Source organism: Ursus americanus, chromosome 2 (assembly GCF_024610735.1).
Source record: "Ursus americanus isolate L20-20 chromosome 2, mUrsAme1.1.p, whole genome shotgun sequence".
Lineage (NCBI taxonomy): Eukaryota > Metazoa > Chordata > Mammalia > Carnivora > Ursidae > Ursus > Ursus americanus.
The window spans coordinates 28,581,911-28,596,557 of NC_142128.1; the positions used below are offsets into that span (position 1 = coordinate 28,581,911).

Sequence of the window (14,647 nt, forward strand, 5' to 3'; positions counted from 1 at the left end):
GGGAGGTGGGAGGCACAGAGGATCAAGGAGAGAACAAAGTAAGCTCCAAGCTTGATCTCCCGGACATTTAGCACCTATTACAGAGGCGTTTTTTTGTGATGGGGGGGCGGGGTTTACTGACTCATTCAAATGATGCTCATTAAGTCACCAAACTTCAAGAGGGAGCTCTCCAGCTGCCAAGTAGCAACCTGGAAACCAGAGGACAAGCTAAGGAAGACAGAGGAGATAACGCCTTCCCTGCCAGGGTCACTTATAGCCCTTCCTCGAACCTGACTTTGTGGGCCTTAGTCAAAGCGAACAGGGGGTTCCCCTGATTCGTCCTTTCATTAGTAGGCACTTTTCACAGATGGTGTGATAACGCGTGCTCTGGGCTGGCCCGCAGGAAGGATGACTGCCATTGACTGCTGTGCTCCCTGGGAACCGTTACAAAGCATTACCGCGAATTCCTGGCAGGTTGACTTGCCAACCTGGCCACCTAAGTTAGAGCTCATCATTTTAGGTTCCAAATAAATTGCTTCTCTCCAGAGCAAGAGTATGGAAAAGTCCTGAGTCCTGTTCACTGAGCCTCCCTCGGTAAAATCCTTTCTGTTTCTACCACACTTAATTCAAGATGGTGAAACAAGACAAAACCCAATGTGGGATTGTGAGATTGTGGGCGTCCAGCCAGGAGTTTGCCTTTGCATTCTAGAAGTGCTGGGCAAAGAAGAGAGGGAGTAAAGAGTAAATAGCAGTTCTTCTGTACTCTGTCATGTGCCCAAGGTCACACACTGAGGACACAGGAGAGCCAGGACAACCCCTGAGTCCACTTCTCATGAATTCATGCTAGTTCCCTGGGGACTGGGTAGATCTCCTTCTTCTACTCCCTCACCATCCTGGCAAGAGGAGAGGTTGAACCAGCAAGAGAAGAACATGGAAGTCTGTGAAAGGAAAATGCTAAACGTTGGGGGTGTTGGGGGCAGCAGCCACTGGACCCATTCTTAAAAGAGTCAATACAGCACATAAGAGTGAGAAGACACCCACGACCATGAAATGTGATCTGACTCACAGTCTCCACAGGAGCTGATGGGTATTAACTTGATTACTTCGGAGCAGGTGTGACAAAACCAATCTCCTCCTGGTTATTACAGCTACAATCATTGGGATGGTTTCAGTCAACGGCTGTCACATTCCTGTCACTCAGACCTTCCCCACTGAAGCCTGCAAATGCTTAGAATGGTCTGAAATTCTATTTCCCTCTTACCCTGTGCCAGGGGCCCTCCTGTGTGTGTGTGTATGTGTGTGTAGAGAAGTTGCTGGGTAGGGATGGAATGTGCACATTCAACAAATATTAATTGCCCTAATAAGTGCCAAGCTCTTTTCAAGACGCTAGGAAGATAGAACAGTGAGGAAGATGAATAAGATTCCTACCGTGGTCGCAGTGTATACTCTTTAAAGAATTTCCTTCCTTCATCCCCTCCCTCCTTCCTCCCTCCCCTTACTCACTGAATCAACACTCTGGAATCACAGCATCCTAGCTTGGCTTCTGATTAGCTTAATGCAACAGTGGGCAAATTATTTAACCTCCAATTTTTCTCTTCTCTAAAAGGGATGCACGAATAGGAAGCCTATAGCTGTGTAAGGGCCTGGCTCTGAAACACAGCCTGGAAACTGAATTCAAGAATGGCCCACATGTGGCCTGCTAGCAGGGGAGGCCACGGATGATGGATGAGCCGCGTTTGTTCGGCTGAGTGGGCGGTGATCTCTATCCTGGTCCCCCTGGGTCCATCATGTCCTGCTGAGACCAACAAGGTGGGTGCACCTCCCGGCAAGGTTACGTACTACACCAGGCAGGGGCCTCGGGGGAGCTGTCCGTAGAATCCACAATTGTCTACAGGCTCCTAGCAAGTCCCCCCCCCCCCCGCCGCCTCCCTAGGGGCCTGGAAGCCGGCCCCTCCCCCTGAGAATGAAACTGAGCCCTTCTTCTGTCCTGTCGACACTGACATCCTTCTGTAGCCTTTGAATAATTTGATTTATTCCAGTGTCTACTGAGGCGCTGGTGGTGTAGCGGTGAGCCTAGCTACTTTCAAGTATCTGCAGCTGAGATTTGTCCCTGAGTGGGCATGATGGGGAAATTCAGTGAGTCAAGAGTTCAGTGCCATGCTTGGCCCAGCGCTGGAGCTTACAGGCTGGCTGTTCTTGTCATCACGCGCTCACTGCATGCCAGGCATGGGCCAGATGCTGGGATAAGAGCGTACGCACACCGGATGGATGCAAAGGTCAGTAAATGCGACGTGACGGCCCTTGTTCCTGTAGCAGCAAATGCACCTTTGCTCCCTCTTGAGCACCCACCTGCTGAAGGGAGTTTTCAGTACTTCACAGCAGAACTCATATGCTCTCTGTCTTCTTTCTTTTATTTGTTTTTTTAAAGAGAGAGAGCACGTGTGAGAGCGGGGAGTTGGCAGAGGGAGAGAGAGCACCTTATTTTTTTTTAAGATTTTATTTATTTATTTATTTATTTATTTGAGAGAGGGAGAGCAGGAGCAGGGAGAGGGGGCAGAAGCAGACCCCCGCTGAGCAGGGAGCCCGATATCAGGCTCGATTCCGGGACTCTGAGATCATGACTCGAGCCAAAGGCGGACGCTTAACCGACTAAGCCACCCAGGTGCCCCAACTAAAGGTTATATATTAAGTAATAGAAGAACAGTCGTAAAACTGTCCATCAGAATTAATAAAAACCATCACTATTAACAACGGTCATTTTTATGAATTGGGATTAAAGCTAGAAGGGAGGAAGAAAGGCTTAATTTGCATGTACAGGCACACCTCGTTCTACTGTGTTTCCCACTTTATTACGCTTCGAAGATACTGCGTTTCTTTACAAATCGAAGGTTCAAGACTTCGGTGGAGGAAGTCGGTGCAGATGTGGTGGGAATAGCAAGAGAACTGGAATGAGAAGTGGAGCCTAAGGATGGGACTGAATTGCTACCATCTCTCAATAAAACTTTAACAGACAAGGAGCTGCTTCTCATAGACGAGCAAAAAAAAAAAAAAAAAGTCTCTTGAGATGGAATCTACTGGTGAATATGGCATGCAATTGTCAAAATGACAACAAAGGACCGAGAATATGACATAAACTTAGTGGATAAAGCAGCTATGGGATTTGAGAGGATTGACTCTGGTTTGGAAGGAAGTTCTGTGGGTGAAATGCAATCAAGGAGCATCACATGCTACAGAGAAATCGTTCATGAAAAGAAGACTCCATCCATGCAGCCGACTTCATGGTTGTCTTAAGAACCTGCACGGCCACCCCCGATCACCACCCTGATCAGTAGCCACCATCAACATTGAGGCAAGACCCTCCACCAGCAAAAGGATTATAACTCACTGACAGCTCAGATGGCTGCTAGCGTTTTTTTTTAGCAAGGAAGGATTGCTTTAATTAAGGCATGTGCCTTGTTGTTGTTTTTTTTTTAAGACAACACTATTGCACACTTAATAACAGTATAGTGTAAACATAACTTTTATATGCACCAGGAAGCCAAAAAATTCATCTTACGCACTTGATAGCAAGTTTTGCTTTATTGCAGGGGTCCGGAACCCAACCCACAATACCTCTAAGGCACACCTGTATTATTTATAGACTGTAATCATCCCAAACCCTCTTGCTGCCAGTGAATTCTCAACTAGTCCATATTTTCTGGCTTTTCCCTTGGCCCTGAGTTCATCTGCAGGAGGAGTCACACGGAGATTTCTGCATTCCCTAATCCCGTGCTTGGATCTTGGCTGTTTGTCTGCTGTTTGTTACGTGGGGTGACTATACCCGTTACTTCAGTTTAGTAATTGCTGCTCTGCGGGCGATCCCTGAGAATTTGGGTCTAGCTCCGTGGTCTCCTGCACACGACAAAGACACAGAACTTCCTGCCACTCATCTGTGCTTGGATAACCCGCAGGCACCTCCTGTCCAGTCCTGGCTATCTCAGTGGTTGGAATCACCTGTCTTAATAGAACACCTGGTCTTAGTTAATACTTCTCCCACACAACCAGTCCTTCAAGTTCTTTTGAAAAACAAAAACTGAAAAAAAAAATCCATGAGGAGGAAGGGATTGTTTCACCGTGTCATGTATGTATTGGTTTAGCTTATTCCCAGATCCAAGGGAAGGTATTTCTTATTCATATGGTAGGGATGTTCTAGAACTTTCCTCTAAGGGTTCCTGGGAGGAGGGACCATGCCCATGAAGCATTTTAGCACAGGGACTGGCCCACACAGAGAGCTGAATAAATGGCAGCTGTCGATCCATTGGTCCATCTCACAGGGTGAGAGAGGAGGTCGTATTATGCAGTATGTGTTGAAGGTCATCCAAGGAGAATATGAGTTTTGAAAGCAGGAAGAGCCAGATCTGATTCTTAAATGCTCTATTTACTAGCTGGGAGGCCCTGAGCAGGTTAACTTCCCTGAGCCTCAGTCTTTCCCGTCTGCAAAATGGGAGATAATCCCGTAACGGGCCTCTGTAAAGTCAGTGAAAGAATGGGTGGAACGCGTACCTTCCAGCGCACGCCCAAAAAGTGTGATGTTGCTGCTTTTTCCAGTGGAGGTTGGGTCAAATCATGTGATTCTCGGGTTGTCGGTGACCCCAGGAGGTATTATCATTTCCCCCCATTTCACAAGCCAGGGAAATGAAGCCCAGAGAGAACCTGCCCCAAACTCTCCCAGCTGTTTGGGATCTCGTAACTATCTGAACCCAGAGTGTGTGTGCCTAACGACGTGGACGTAGGAACCACCACTGGGTCCCCATCTCTCCCTCTGTCTCTCCCCTTTTCTCTTCTCAGAAGCAAACATAAAAAGAGCTTGGGCTCTTTGAGTCTCTGAGTCAGGCTGGCTTGAATTCAATCCCACCTTCGGGGTCTGGGTTAAGATGGAAGTCTCTATGGGGGCGCCTGGGTGGCGTAGCTGGCTGAACATCCGATTCTTGGTTTCAGCGCAGGTCATGATCTCAGGGTTGTGAGATCGAGCCCCGCCTTGGGCTGCATTGGGCTTTGTGCTCAGCACCAAGTCTGCTCAAGACTCTCCCTCCTTCTCCCTCTGCCCTTCCCCTCCGTGCTCATGCTCTCTCTCTCCCAAATAAATCTTTAAAAAATAAATAAATAATAAAATGGAAGACTCCGATACCCACTCCTAGTCTAGGCAGTCTTGAGAATCAAATAAGATTTTTTTAAAACGTACATGATGCCTTTATCCCAGCGCCTGGCCTGCAGTAATAAATAGTACATGTTAGTTTCTCTGGGTGATCCCCTCTCCACCACCCCTTCTGTTTCTCGGCCACCTCCCTGAGGCACTCACATAAACCTGAGCTCAGACTCCCGTCGGACCAAGACTTCCCGGAGGCGCTGAATTTTCGCCATCTCCAGCTCGATCTCCTCCGGCATCATGGTTGTCTCTGCCATGGAGATGATGTCCAGCTGATCTGTGCGGGAGACACAAAACATAGGTGTCAAGGCCCCAAGGCCACCCCAGTTTTCAAGAATTCCCTTAGGACTGTCCTTGCCCTCGTTCCAGGGAGCAGCCTTGCCCTGGCACACTTGGCGCACCGAGAGGGCACACAGATGGCAGCCTGAGCCGCGCGTGTGCGTGTAAGGAGCCAGCTCTTTGGAAACCAGACAACACGTTTTCCTTGGGAATCCTGTTGCGATGGCAAGAGGAGGCTCTGGCGGACTCACCAAACCTGTTCAAAGTTATACACGTGGCTTTGGCGGTCCCTGCCCGGTCCCAGCTCCTGGGGCTCTGCTCCCCTTGACTGCAGCCATTTGTCCCTTGTCCCAGCCTCAAGACCAAGGCCAACTTTAGGCAGAAAATCATTTTAAATCTATTTTACAGTGATACTATTAATTATTATCTTACAGGAGTACTAAGTAATGTAAGGAATAGTAATATGAAATAATACAAGTTTGTTGTAAATTCAGGTCATACAGCTAGGCAAAAAAAAAAAGAACAGAATAAAGAGTCATCCATAACCCCACTTCCCAGAGAGAACCATGATCTGCATGGTGATGGACATTTTTCCTATCTCGTATTTATAGTTAGTATTATATACATGGCAATATACATAAAACCATATGTTAAAAACTATATGTAGGGCGCCTGGGTGGCTCAGTCAGTTAAGCGTCTGCCTTCAGCTCAGGTCATGACTCTGGGGTCCTAGGATCAAGCCTGCATCAGGCTCCCTGCTCAGCTAATTTGGGAATCTGCTTCTCCCTCTCCCTCTGCCCTCACTCTGCTCATGTTCTCTCTCTCTTTCTAATAAATGAATAAATCTTTTTTAAAAAACCCTATATGTATTACCATATATATGGAAGGACACTCCATATATATGCACGTATGTATCTATGTGTGCACTGTACTCGCTCACTTGGGTTGTCATAACAAAATACCAGAGGCTGGGGCTTAAGCAACAAATACTTATTTTGAGGCTAGAAATCCCAGGTCAAGGTCTGGCAGGGTCAGTGTGGAGTGAGAGCTCTCTTCCAGGCTCCTCGATGGCCGCCTTCTCACTGTGGGCCCACGTGGCCTTTCCTTTGGGCACACACACAGAGAGCTCTCTGGTGTGTCTTCTTATAAGGACACTAATCCTATCAGATCAGGGCCCCACCCTTATGACTTAATTTAACCTCAGTCAGTTCTTCAAAGACCTTGTCTCCCAATTAGTCACCCTGGGGGTTAGGGCTTCAGCATATGAATTCAGCGGGTACTTAAGGACTCAGTCCATAACAATATGTATGCATGTTATATTTGTATATATATGTATCAGCACATATATTCCCATTAACATTTTCGTGTACATTCTTCCAATATATACATGGTAATTTATAGGGTTATATATATTACATATGTGGTGTGCATATTTAGGGTAATACATATGGGGTTTTTATATGTTTTCTATGCAGAATATTATATAGACACATACATACACACATGTATGTCATCATAGCAAAGATACGAAATCACCTAAATGCCTATCAATGGATGAATGGATTAAAAAGATGTGGTATATAGACAAATGGAATATTATTCAGCCACAAGGAAGGAGGATATCCTTTGTGACAATAAGAATGGACCTTGAGCACGTTATACTAAGTGAGGAAAGTGAGAAAAAGACAAATATTAAATGATTATCACTTACATGTGGAATCTAAAAAATCGAACTCGTAGAAAACAGAGTAAAATGGTGGTTACCAGGGGATGGGAGGGCGGACTAAAATTGATGTTGTTTAAGAGTTGTTAAGGGTACGAACTTGCAATAAGGGGCAAATACACATACCTATTTTTTTTTTAAGATTTTATTTATTTGAGAGAGAGAGAGACAGCGAGAGAGCATAAGTGGGGAGGAGAGGGAGAGGCAGGCTCCCCGTGGAGCAGGGAGCCTGACACGGCTCGATCCCAGGACCTTGAGATCATGACCTGAGCTGAAGGCAGACACTTAACCCACTGAGCCACCCAGGTGCCCCCATACACATATCTTTAAAAAAAAAACTGGGAAAATGTATGCTAAAATGTTAGTAGTTAAAAATGTTCATACACACCCACACCATTGTAGACCTACATTTCCGCTATTATGCAGGTCTGGTCTTGGTCATATAAAGTTAGGGTCTCACATTGGATTACCTGTTCTTTTCACGTAACATATCGTGAGCATTTCACACATCCTTGGATGGTCTTCCCCAGCAACAGTGGGACAGGTTATGTGGTCTATTTGTGGCTGTAGCATGAATCACTCCACCAACCCCCAGACGTTTAGATTGTTTTCCATTTTCCCCACCATAAGCAGCCCTGTGATGAGCACTCTCAAAGCTCAGTCCTTGCGTGCATCTGGGAGGTGTCTCTAGGCCACATTGCCAGAGTGAATGGCTGGGATTTAAAGGCTGCAGCATCCTCAGATCTTTCACAGGCAGAGAAAAAGATAGAGGGGAGAAGACAGTGTTGCTTTTCTGAGGCCAACTCCACTTGACCCACATCTGCTCCTTCCTTCTACACCCAGCACCTTGGCTTTGCTGCCTGGCATCTATCTTTTCCCTTACCTCCAAGTCGATTTGGAAAGCTGTCCTCTCTCTACCTGTCTCCCTCCTACGACCTGGAGCCCTGACCCCTGACCTGGATCCCTGACCTAGGGGCTGGGGATTTGTGATTTGCAGACTTCCGTTAAGTCAACACCTTGCCATCTTGGATCTCGGCAGGAAGCCCACACAGCTGCTTTGTCATCTGTGGGAAATGCCTGACCCTCGGTTCTCCACTAGATACCAGGTTTGGGGTAAATCGCCATACCCTTCCATCACCTGTCCCCCCAACACATCTGTTCCGTAAGCCTCCCCTGCAGCCATCAGAACTCCCCACCTTGCTGAGTAAGCAGGAGGAGAACTGTGACCTATAGCTGATTCCCACCTTGAAAGGACTTCTTCATGCTCTCTGAGATAATTTGGAATTAGTAGGAGATCAACGAGGACAAAGGCAAGGGGAAAGACCAAGAAATGAGTCAGGGCAAAGAAACTGTGGCATGGCAGCCGTAGGCCTGCTGGAGATCTTGTCCCCACTCAGCTCGGCCCCTCAAAGAGCATCTGCTTCTCTTTATACTTGCCGAGAATTCCCAGATTTCCCAACATGGACAGTGCACGGTGTTGAGCCAGGGAGGAGGGCAGCAAACAATGGTCTAGATGGTTGGCGGGGAGGTGGGCAGACAGACGAGATGTTAAATCGGGGATATTTACTGTCCCCTCCCGCAGCCCTCCAAGCACTGCATGTCCTGAAGACTATCCTGCTGTCAGGCTGAGCTGGTGCTGAAATGGGGTGGATGGGGAGACGGGGAGGGTGGTGGGGGTGAGTGTCAGAAAGAGGAGGGGGGCGCCTGGGTGGCACAGCGGTTAAGCGCCTGCCTTCGGCTCAGGGCGTGATCGCGGCGTTACGGGATCGAGCCCCACATCAGGCTCCTCCGCTGTGAGCCTGCTTCTTCCTCTCCCATTCCCCCTGCTTGTGTTCCCTCTCTCGCTGGCTGTCTCTATCTCTGTCGAATAAATAAAATCTTTAAAAAAAAAAAAAAAGAAAGAGGAGGGAGAGGGAAGGGGAGCAGAGGAGCTGTCTCAGGACTGGGGCTTGAGAAGAGCAACAGATGTCGAAGGAGGAATTTTAGGAATTGTCCATGTGACATGCTGAGTCATGATCTCAAGGCTCCTGGAATCAGATTTGGGGTCCTATTGCCCTCGCTCACCCCCAAGACCAAGATGGCTCCTGGAGCCATGGGCTGGGCTGGAGCAATGAGGCCCGACTTGAGGAAGGAGGGAGGAAGGAAGACACAGGATAAAAATAGTAATATTAATTGAGCATTACTGTGTGCCAGGCTCCAACCAGGCTAGAGGACCAGCTTGGAGGAACGTGGACTCTGGGCACAGGGCAATAGAGAGTTGTGGTGCCCAGGGGTGGGGAGCTGGGGGGCGTTCTGGAGTCAGATGGCTGGGGTTTGAGTCCCAGCTCTGGAGACTTAGTTAACATCACATGACTGTTTCCTCCTGTGTCATGTGAGGACACCCAGGGCAGCTGTGAGGATGGAATTAACCGAGGCACATCAGCCCCCATGCATAGTTACGGTGCCCTCGGTCATCACCACCAGCCTGCTCTGCTGTGCCTTCTCTTTTAATCCTCACCATAAACCAGCGGCATCAAGATGTTCTCTGTTGAACAAATAAGGAAACAAAGGCTCAGAGCTGGCTAGGAAGGGAGCTGAGCCCTCGTCTGCCTCCAGAACACAGGTACTTTGCCCCATCACTGCTGCCCTTCGTGCAAGCAGACATTTTAAGACCAACTCCCGCTGTCCATCCCCATCTTAGAGTCAGGGGCAGTGTCTTAGTTTCCCAGCGCTGCTGGAACAGATCAGCACAAACTCAGGGGCTTAAAGCAACGGGAATTTATATTCTCACAGCCCTGGAGGCCAGAAGTCCCAAATCAAGGTGTCGGCAAGGCTGTGTTTGCTCCAAAGGCTCTGGGGAGAGTTCCTCCTTGCTGCTTCCAGACCCTGGTGGCTCCTGGCAATGCCTGGCCTGTGGCAGCATTGATCCAACCTCTTCCCTTCATGGGGCTGTCTTCCCTGTGGTTCTGCATGTCCTTCTGTGTCCTTTTCTGTAGAGACCCTATTTCCAAATAAGGTCACATTCTGAGGTTCTGGGTGGATGTGAATTTGGGGAGGGCGTTATTTAACCCACCACAGGGAAGAACGGCCTTGGGCTTGCAACCTCCCTGATGGCCACATCCCCTCTTGGAGGGCTTTAGTCACTGCACCTGGAGTCAGCCCTAGCTGGAAGCCACTGGGGTCCCAGGAAGCAGCCAGGGGGAGGGGCAGAGTTAGAGATCCTTGGTCTGAAGCCAGTGGCAGCTGCATGACCTCGAATGAGCCCTTTACCTCTTAGCACCTCTTCCTTCCTTTTTCAGAAGCTACCATGTGCTATGCTGTGCTGAGGCTTTATATGATCTCATTTAATCCCTATTTTATACCTGATGAATCAGACGCTTCAAGAAGGAAGTGACTTGGCCAACATCACGCAGTCAGAATGTTGCAGAGACAGAATGCAAACCCAGGGTGCAATCTCTCTCTCTCTCTCTCTAAAGCACATTGGATAGCCTCTGGGCAAGGGCTAAAGGCATCTGTGGTTGGGAAAGCGTGGTGTTAACCACCCCTCAAGGATGAGTATCCTTGTTTCTCACGTCGTGGTTCATATGGGCAACCTAATTTCCACGGGACAGAGGTTGAAAATGGCCACATACCCTGGGGCAAAACATGGGACAAAAACTTACTCACATCCCATGGGTTGGCATTTTACTTATGTCCTCGAGGGAGGATGGAGGGAATGGCACTGCCAGGCTCCAGGTGCTGAGGGGAACATTTAGCAGTGACTTGGGCCTGAGAATGGGGTTGATACCTGTATTGAAAAGTCTTGCTCGTGGGTGCTTTCCTTCTCCTGGAGAAAGGAGCAATGCCTAGACCTCAAATCAGGTGTGGGATGGTTAGGATCCCTTCTTATGGTGAGTGCTGTGTGCCAGGCACTGTGCTGGGCTCACAATAAGCCTCATGTTAATTAATCTTCACAGCATCCTGGGTGAGGGGTTAGCAACTATGGCCACAGGCCAAATCTGGCCCCCTGCCTGATGGTGCAAATAAAGTTTTATTGAAACACTGGCCATGCTCATTCATTTACATATTATTTATGGCCACTTCCATGTTACAACCGCAGAACTTTGTAGCTGCAACAGCAATAGAGACCGCATGGTCTGCAAAACCTCAAATATTTATTGTCTGGCCCTTTACAGAAAAAGTTTACCAACCCCTGCCCTAGACAATAGATGCTATAATTTCCCCAGTTTAAAGATTACAAAAAAAAAAAAAAAAGGTTTACCCAGTAACAGTAAGAACTAACGTTGATTGAATATTTATCATATGCTAGGATCAAATTACTTTATTTGATTCTCAAAACAAGCCCTAATAGCACCCCCACTTCACAGACAAGCAAGTTGAAGCTCAAGAAAAGAAATAAGTAGGAGAGCTGAAATTTACAGTCCGATCCGTCCTACTCTAGGGCCCTTGTGGTAATAATCACATTCATTTAAGAACTACCTCCCCACTTAAGAAGTATGTCATCATCTTGACAAGAGGGAAAATTGAGCATATTCTATTGAGTGAGGTAAATGGGGAATCACTGTTCTCAAGTATTAGCCGGCTTGGTGATTATCTGGGCAGCTTGTTAAAAAGGCAGATTCTCTGAGTCTACCCCCAGAGATACCCGCAGAGATTAGGCTAAAACCGGGCTGGGGAGTCATGTCCAGGGAACTTATGCAGAAAGTCTTCAGGCCAGACTCTGGGAAACCCTGGTACAGGTCTTAAATAAATGAACGTCACACACGGTCGCTGTTTTCAGTCTGAACTTGGGAGACAGAGCTAATGTGATGGAAACCTTCCTGACACCATTTTCCAGCTAAAGGGCAGGCATCCAACAGCTGCCAATGAGTGCGTCCATGAGGAGGACAAATCCCAGAAAAAGATGGACACGCGGGGCGCTTGGATGGCTCAGTCTGTTAGGCGTCTGCCTTCGGCTCAGGTCATGATCTCAGGGTCCTCGGATCAAGTCCCGCGTCTGGGTCCCTGCTCAGCGGTGAGTCTGCTTCTCCCTCTCTCTCTGCCCCTCCTTCCTCTCGTGCTCTCTCTCTGTTTCTCAAACGAATAAATAAAATCTTAAAGGAAAAAAAAAAACGGACAAGTGTTTCGGGCTGGCTAGAGAAGACGGTGCCTACAAGGCTCCACGGCTGCTGTATAGAGAGAGAGCAGAGCACTAAGGCAAGGAAGTCCCCAGGGCTCCAACTGCTGCTTCCGTCACTGAGCTCCCAGGAGCTGAGTCACTTCTGGGGGGTGAGGCAGCTAAATCCATCTTTTTATCCCCAAATGCCACACAAGGGAAATGCATGCCTCATGAGCCCCGCAGCTCCAGCTAACAAGAGCTGAGCACTGGGCATAACCGGGGCACACCTGCATGTTTCACGGTATACCTTGAAAATTCAAAGCTGTGCGGGGATGGTGGCACGGCGGGAGGGGGTGGTGATAGTAGATGAGGGCTGGCCACCTCCTAGAAGCTTGTGATTTAAATATAGGCAGGAAGGGGTAAAACCATGCCGGGGAACAGAGAAGCCTTCTCTAATCTGTCTTTTCCAACCATGGATCCAAATAGGAATTTAAGTCCAGGGTCCCCCGGAACATCCCCCGCCCTCCTCTTGTTTCTGCTTTGTAACTTTCACACACCTGGTATATGCCCCAGGGCTTGTGCACATGGAGCATTTACTGTGAATGTGCTGCTGTGTGCCCACACACCCAGGTGCCCTGGAAGGGGTATGCTAGTGTTATTACCCTTCCTTTACAGACTGGTAAGATGAGGCTCGGAGAGATCATAGGAGATGGGCCAAAATCACTGGAACCCGGACCCGGGTCTGTCCGATTTCAAAGCCCATGTTGTAGATCAAAAAGCTACAGAAGAGCATTTCCAAAACCTCAGTCACTGCAAAGAGTTCACCACAGCCATGCACCACCCAGGATCTGCTGCAGCCAGAAAGGCTGTTGCCCCTCCCAACCCCCACCACCGCCCCAACCATATGCTGAAATCCTAAACCCTAGTGGGATGGTATTAGGAGAGGGAACCTTTAGGAGGTAATCAGGGTTAGATGAGGTCATGTGGGTGGGGCCCCATGACGGGATTAGTGTCCTTATCAGAAGTGACGCCAGAGCTTGATTTCTCTCTCTCTCTGCTCTCCCCCACGTAAGGAGACAGTGAGAAGACAGCCATCGATGAGCCAGGGAGGGGTTCTCACCAAGCACGGGATCTGCCAGTGCCTTGATCTTGGACTTCCGAGCCTTCAGAACCGTGAGAAGTCAATGTTTATGGCTTAAGCTCTCCAGTCTATGGTATTTTGCTAAAGCTGCCCAAGGAAAGACACCATCTATCCTATCATTTACTCATTGTTTCTTTAGATTGGCTTTTTTTTTTCACTCAAATAAGCTCCTCAAAGGAAATTTCATATCATATCTATAAAGAGCAAGTCACTATTACTTAGCATAATTGGGAAGTAGCCATAAAAATAATTCCAATGGAAACAAAGTAATGTTGTTAAATTCCAGCTAAATGCTCAGATTGAAGCCAAATTCTTCTTTCTCAACAAGGTGGATTAGCAAGTCCTAGAAAGTTAGCAAGTGCTAGAGAGGCATTAAAGGCAAACCACCAGATTGTGGCTTTCTTTGGTAATCATAAAGGTTGATAATGGGGGGGGAGTAATTTTCCCACAATGTAATTTGATGTTGTTTGATGCTAGAAGCATCTTGAGTACCACTGGGGGTACCCTTCTCACCCACCCCAGAAAAGTTGTTGTACAGTGGGATTCGGGTTGCAAGGGTGTTAAAGGTCATTCCGTCAGCCTCAGATCCATATCCGACGATGTGACCTGACACAACAGGATTGGGTTCTGAGGGTCCCTTGACAAAGGGCAATAGGCCTACACTCTGGAGTTGTCACTGGAAAATTAAATGAGAACCCAAGTCTGAAGGAAAAGTCTCAACCATGTGTCAACTTTCTCACCCAAAGATGCATCAGCCAAATGAGTCATTATTTCAACCCAGCTCATAGCATCGAGGCAGAGGCAATTACGTGAGTGGGCATACTAATCTCAGCCCCAACGAAGATTTATGAGGTGTCTAGCATCCTTAGAACATCCTCAGAAGGACACCTGAGAGAAGGACCTTGGGGGTTGCTTGTGGGGGGTGGGAGGTCAAGTGTTAGGAGGATCCCCTTCCACCTAATACATCCTTTTTCATTGTTTGAATTTTTAAATAAACTTCCCATTTTGGAATAATTTTAGGTTCATAGATATCACGGAGATAAGTTGCAAAGATATCACGGAGACTTCCCATATATCCTTCACCTAGTTCCCACCATTGCCAGCATCACCAAGACACTGATGTTGGTGTATTGCTATTGGCTATATTGTTTGAATTTTAGTATGAGCAGGTATAAATCAAGGTAGATTAAAAAAAAAAAAGAAACAAAGAGCAAAGGAAAAGAGTTGGTGGGTACAGGCACTGTGGGAGCCAGGCCAGCCCTG

At 47.8% G+C, this 14,647-nt stretch overlaps 1 protein-coding gene and 1 long non-coding RNA gene across 2 annotated transcripts in view; one reads left to right on the plus strand and one right to left on the minus strand.

The window, feature by feature from the left end:
• Window positions 1-14,647, minus strand: part of BMERB1 (bMERB domain containing 1) — a 107,513-nt gene that overhangs the window by 39,609 nt on the left and 53,257 nt on the right. Inside the window, exon 2 of the mRNA XM_045776093.2 lies at window positions 5,318-5,441. Within this exon, the coding sequence (XP_045632049.1) occupies window positions 5,318-5,441 (124 nt within the window). The remainder of the gene's footprint in view (window positions 1-5,317; window positions 5,442-14,647) is intronic.
• LOC123778618 (uncharacterized) lies at window positions 19-14,592 on the plus strand. The gene is made up of 4 exons (XR_006775970.2): window positions 19-1,788; window positions 2,019-2,255; window positions 11,983-12,159; window positions 13,317-14,592. It is a non-coding gene; the product is annotated as an uncharacterized LOC123778618 (long non-coding RNA).